Source organism: Lygodium microphyllum, chromosome 2 (genome assembly GCF_053477565.2).
Source record: "Lygodium microphyllum isolate KBCC chromosome 2, Lygodium_microphyllum_v1.1.10, whole genome shotgun sequence".
In the NCBI taxonomy this organism is placed as follows: domain Eukaryota; kingdom Viridiplantae; phylum Streptophyta; class Polypodiopsida; order Schizaeales; family Lygodiaceae; genus Lygodium; species Lygodium microphyllum.
In genome coordinates, this window is record NC_141136.1 from 12,011,769 (window position 1) to 12,018,490 (window position 6,722).

A 6,722-nucleotide genomic window follows, 5' to 3' on the forward strand; every position below is an offset into this window, starting at 1 on the left:
CATGAGTTGAAATTTTATTTGAATGTTATTTGCATTATGTTTGAGGGTTGCAATCACTATAAACCAATGTATGTAAACCTCAACAGGTTTTTTGGCTCTCTCAGATCTCCATAATTGTGGCTTACTCTGAGCTTGCCTCTCATGAGGCGGTACATAGCGACTCTGCCTTGCTCCAGGCATCATAATAGACGGAATGCTCAACTCACTATCCAAACTTTTGCTGTTGGATGACTCATAACCTGCTCTAAGTGGACCTGTCACATCCTCAAGCATCTTTTATTTTTCCTTATCCAATCTCCCCCTCACTAACATATCCGCGTCAGTGGATGTAGGAGTATGACTCCGCAAGTATCCTGACCAAGGATTTACTGTAGGTGACCCATCACATATAGGACCACTCATAGATGTACTCATTGTAGGTGTATTTTTAGCATTACTAGTGCTAACTGATCCATCAGTAGCCACTGCAACCGGATTACCATACCACTATGCCAGCTCATCAAAAACATCTCTGCTAATGAGTGTCTCATGTGTAGATGGTACATAACACTTGTAAGCTTTGGGGTCTTGTGCATAACCAAGGAACACACTCTTGACAACTTTGGGATCCAAATTTTTCCTCTTTTCATTAGGAACATGCACATACGCATTGCTGCCAAATACCTTCAAGTGTGAAATGTCAGGCTTATGACCATACAACCTCTCATATGTAGTTACAACATGAATCCCTGCTATAGGGGTTCTATTCAGCACATAGATAGCAGTTACTACTGCTTTATCCCAATAATCATTTGGCAAACTCTTCTCATTCAACATAGCTCTTGCCAATTCCATCACTAACCTATTTTTCCTTTCTGCTATATCATTTTTCTATGGTGTATAGCTGCAAGTTAACTGTCTTCTAATCCCATGTTTAGCAAGGTACCTGTCAAAGTAATTAGAGACATATTCTCCACCTCCATTTGATCTAAGAAATGAAATTTTACAGCTCAACTCATTTTCAGTATGCTTCTTGAAGTCCTTGAATGCATCAAACACGTCATCCTTATGTTTCAGTATGTAAAGCCAAGTATACCTACTAAAATCATCAATGAAGAATATGTCATAGTAACGAGCACCACTGAACGAAGCATTATGAGACAGAGCCCATACATCTGAATGTACCAATTGCAAGTGTCGTGAGTTATTCCATACATGTCTCATAAATGGAAACCGTGCTTGCTTTCCAAACTGACATGCATCACATACATGTCCAAAGTCATGATACTTGAACTTAGGCAATCCAAGCACAATCTCCTTCTATTGCATAGATTTCAGTTTTTTGTACATTCACATGGCCAATCCGCTTATGCCATATCTCAACATCCCGTATAGCACCATCATCATGTGCAAACATGCTGCTTTCAATTCTTGAATTGATGCATCAAGAGTAAACACTCTGCCATCTCTTTGGCCTCTAGCAATCAATTTGCAGCCATTACAATATTCTTCAACAAAGCATCCATCTCTATTAAATCTCACTTGTAGATTCTATTCTGCCATCTGTCCAACTAACAAAAGATTCTTGGTTATTATAGGTACATGTAGTACATCATGCAGGCTCTTTTTCTTACCATCAAGCGTCAACAACGGAACAATTCCTGTGTGTTGAATGTCATGTTGGGTGTCATCCCTAGTACACACATAACCATGTGAACCTGCAACCATCTCATCAAACCATTCTCCATGGGGTGTCACATGATTTGAAGCCCCTGAATAAATGTACCATCTCTCATCTCTGTTCTACCTAGATGCATTCTTAGACACATGTTGCATAGCAAACAACCTGTCAACCTGCTCATCATGAACACCGCTAGAAGATGCATAGTGCCCATGCTATTTTCCCTTTGCCTTCATATCTCCCTTCTTCTTGTAACAATCCTTTGCAATGTGTCCATATCTGCCGCAATAATGACAGTCCTTATCTCTATTTGACTGATCATTTTGATTGACATGAACTAGATCCACCACCTCTACCATGGGGTGATCTCTGCCTGCCTTTAAAGACACCAGATCCATGCTGGCCCTGTGTATTTGTGCCATGCCAAGCATTCTGCTAATGCTGTCCATAAGCATTTTGAGTGTCTTCTCGACCTCAAAAAGAGCCACGGCCTCTACCGCCTCTACCATGCTGGCTAGAGTAAAGAACAATGTCTTTGCTTTAAGACATGCTAGAACCTGTATTCAGCCCAAGCTTAACTTCCTCATGCAGTGGCAAAGCAATCAACTCATCCCAATCAGGGGATTTGGCTCTCATAGAAATAAACATATCAAATGCTTTATACTCTTTGCCAAGTCCATTCAATGTCAGTGCAATCATATCATCCTCAGACACTGAAGATCCAATGGTGGCAAGCTGATCCACTATGTTCCTGAACTCTGTAGTATAGGCCTAAATGCTTCTACCATTCCTAAACATGTTATTGAGCTATTGCTTTAGTTGAACCTTTCTTGCATGTGTTACATTTCCATAATTCTTCATGAGTATGTCCCATGCATCCTTTAGAGAACTGCATCTAGTAATCTATATAACCATAGCATCTGATATACATAAGAAAAACCAATGTAATACCTTGCATGCTCTCTCAATCCATAGCTTATGAGCCCTTTTCTGATCATTTGTTGGATTCCTTCATGTATTTCAGGTTTAGCCTCATCACTTGTACATAAGTCCCAATAACCTTTGCCGACCAAAAAATCCTTCATATGGAACTTCCATAAAGCAAAATTTTTGTTGTCCATCTTTTCTCCCACAATTTGAGTGATATTGTTAGTGCCTTGAGCATTTTCCATACTTGCAGCTTAGGTATTTAGTGATGTATACAATCTGGAAGTATCTGACTCCTTTTCCTATAGTTCAAGACCAGTTTCCTGCCATTCAGGATAATTTTCCTAACTACTTGCTTGCTATAAACTGTATTTCAACAATGAAAAAACCCAGTCAACTGAGCATAAACCAAGCTCAAACTAGTTCAAAAAGTTCTATGGTAGTGGCAAAGCATCCCAGCAACAAACTATATCCATACAAGTATCAATGTTTATATTGTATGCAAGTAGCAGTACCAAATACCACCAGCCCACTGCTATAACCAACAGTATTTTCTCTATTAAAAAAAGAGTATTCAAACCTCAAAACAACCCCAAAACATCTCATTCAGTTGCCACTCTATGCAGGAGTTGATACATGTCCAACCAGTCAGAATATATTGCATGTATGTCAAGTTAAGATGATAGGTATCCTTCCTATAGACAATAACCAGTCAATACCCTAGTATAATAAGAAACAAATCAGTCCAAACTTTGGACTTTCAACACTCACAATATCCCAAAAAGCATCTACCACTCAAGTGGTATGATCCAAGCATTTGTCAGTAGCACATAAGCATCATAGATACTTCAACCATGTATATATATTATTTCCAAATTCAGGACAACAACTAGTTCACTATTTCCAACCTACAAATAAGCTCTAAAACTGAGCATTTAACACTCCAATATCATGCTCAAATGCATGATAATAAGGGCATATACATTGTTAGAATGAAAGCCACCAATGCCTTGGAATCACTTGTTGTTTACTGCAGTAAATAGCTAGTCTGCACAGGTCTGTGCTAAATATCTCAAAATCTGTGAGGAATTTGAAAAAACTTTTGCATGCAAAGTTGTAGACAACGTCAAAACGGTCAAGAATAGCGAGCCGTTTCTCCAAAAACCATTTGTATAGCAAGATATAGCTTCTGCAAAAAAATGGGCTGTGGCATAGTCTCCTTTGATGAGGTTTTCTTCAGATCTGATGTCTTGATGTCAAATGGCCACTGCCAAGCCTTCAGGCTTCAGGCGTTCAAGCTCGTATACCATGTTGGAAGAGAGGGAGGGAGACAGTGTGGAGCGGAAGATGAGCCTCAGCTCATTGTTGTTCTTCTTCCATCATACAAATTGAAAGAGACTTACACACATAGATATGACTAACCAAGACTAACTATGGTTAATTCACTGACTACACTGACTTATTGAATGCCACACATGTGTACTACTATATCCAGCTAATGTCGGTTACACACATAATGATAGACTGACTGAAGAGTAACGGGAGATTGATATTCTAATAGCATCAGCAATGTTCAACTTGTTTAGGAGGTTCTTGAATTTCTGGGCATAATCTTCAACCACCATGCTCTTCTACTTTATATTCTTGATCTTTCTCAATGTATCTCCAAGGGTTTTATCCTTCTAAATCCTACCCAAAAATGTAATTCTTAAGTCATCATATGTATTAAATGTTATGATGCCATAGCTAGAAACCAATCCATTGTTTTCCCTTATAGAGTGGCTGCAAATTGCTACAACTTAACTTGATCTCGATGCATCTAATTGAATCCATTGGTTGTCCATCTAGTTTCAAATTGAGCAATATGATAGTCAAGATCCTCCTTCTTTTTACTTGAAAATTTAGATAATTACACTTTTGGATTAACCCACACAAACTCATAAGCACAATTCAATGTACTATTCTGCCTTGAGATTGCCTCAAAATGTGCAGCTGAACCGAGGCATGCTCATTCTGTATTACCACTTGAACCATTTCAGAAATGGGGAATTGATTTTTTCAGGCCCATCAAACCAACAACTAAACAAACAGGTTATAGATACATTCTGGTTTCCACTGACTATGCTACAAAGTGGGTAGAAGCTCAGGCATTAAATGATAATAAAGCAGTAAGTGTGGCCAAGTTTTTAAACTCTAATTATGACCAAATTTGGTTTTCCTATTGAGTTAATTAGTGATCGGGAAAAGCATTTCTTGAATCAAGCGATCACAGAACTAACTATCATGCATATGATCCTGCACAAGAAATCTACTCTCTATCACCCTCCTCAAGCTAATGGTCAAGCTAAAAGTTCTAACAATATTTTACTCCGCATCTTGAAGAAAATTTTTGAGGATAACAAGGAGGATTGGGATATTAAACTTGATTCAGCATTATGGGCCTTCAGGACAGCATACAAAGTTGCCACAGGGCTTACACCTTTTAGGCTGGTTTATGGTTTGGAAGCAGTGGTTCCTATTATGGAATTTGTAGTTCCAAGTCTGAGAGTTGCTATTATGCACAAGATGGATCCTGAAGAATCCATGCAGCATAGACTAGAACAAATTTTGAAATTGGAAGAGGACCGGATATTAGCAGCTTATAATATGGGTGTCACACAACAGAGGAGATAGACATGGGTTAATAGGCATGTCATGAAGAAAAATTTTCAGGAGGGAGACTGGGTTGAAATATATAACTCTCGCCTTGCCAAGTTTCCCAGTAAGCTGAAACTCAGGTATGTAGGCCCCTTTGTTATTTTCAAGGATATGGGTTAGGGTACTTTTTTGCTAGAAGAAGCAAGGAAAGGTTTTATACCATGACGTGAATGGGTTTAGGCTTAAGAGGTTAGTACAACCCTATTATTCAAATGTTCATATTATCATTCAAAATGGAACAAAGGAATAAATTAATGGTAGTTACATGTGTGAATGGTCTAAATCTTATGATGTTGAGGTGACACTTAGGCACAAAACAGGGTACACTGAGAGAAGACTTGGACTTTGGCATGCAAATGGAAAAGGGCATGTGTTCATTTGGGAGTTTCTCTCCTTCTCCACTCTGGACTCATTCTGGGTTTGCAACTCTCACTGCCATGATGCACACTCTCCAATCTTTAGCTTGGAAGCTATCCATGACCAAGTGTGGCCGCCAAGAGGATGATGATGATGAGCTTTATGTGGCCAGTGATGATGACAAGTTGGTGTAGCAGGAAGACGAAGAGGTAACACCACCAAAGGCTCCATTTTCCAGTCCTAGTGCTGTTGGAACTCCCTTGGTGGACTCCACATGTATTTGAATGTTGAGTCATAGGTTCATCGATCATGGTTGCAAAAGATCAGATTGTATGATTATGCTCGTTTGCCATGGGATCAATGGGCATCGAATGTGCATGCCTCCATACAAATAGATATTTTGAGGCACTCAAATTGCAAAATTACAGGCCGTTCTAAGTTGACCCCTGCCATTGTCAATCAAGTGTTTGCAATGCCTATGAATGATAATCTGATTGCATATCCATGCACGGAAGACCAAATCATTATGTTTTCTGTGATCTAGCAGGGCCCAGGAATGTTTGTGTTAAAACACATTGATGGTGTTAAGAAATTACAGTTGTGTTGGTTTATGGAACACTTTATGATGTTCATCAAGGCAGATAGCATTGCTAGAGATACTTATGGGATTCTTTACTATGCAGAAAATTTAAGGATGCCAAATTGGGTAGGCCTTATGTTTGAGAAGCTTATGATTGACATTAAAATTTCAAAAACCAAGAAGGTTTTTCAGAAATCTCGAATGGGTTGTTTTCTAGCAAGGTTGTATGAGCATGCACGGGTTTTGTATCCAGAGCTTATAGCTGAGTATTTGTTAAAAATGAATGTTACTTCTTGCGCTAAAGATGTAGTGGAAGCCGATCATACATTTGATGTTTCTCATGAGCTTAAGAATGTCAATGATGCTCATGATATGTTTGATGGTGATTTTGGAAAACATGCCATTTATCGTGACTTGAAACATGTTGGATATGATGAGGCACATGCAAAGCAGGTGGCTTCCAAATTTTTTAAGGGAGACCATAGAGATGCATGTATTAAA

General features: G+C 38.9%; 1 protein-coding gene across 1 annotated transcript; it reads left to right on the forward strand.

Moving 5' to 3' along the window:
- The first annotated feature begins 4,870 nt into the window (after positions 1 to 4,870).
- On the forward strand, positions 4,871 to 5,260 carry LOC148039483 (uncharacterized). Its single transcript, XM_087690326.1, has one exon. It carries the CDS (start codon positions 4,871 to 4,873, stop codon positions 5,258 to 5,260), a length of 390 nt encoding a protein of 129 aa, XP_087546452.1.
- Positions 5,261 to 6,722: the final 1,462 nt, after the last annotated feature.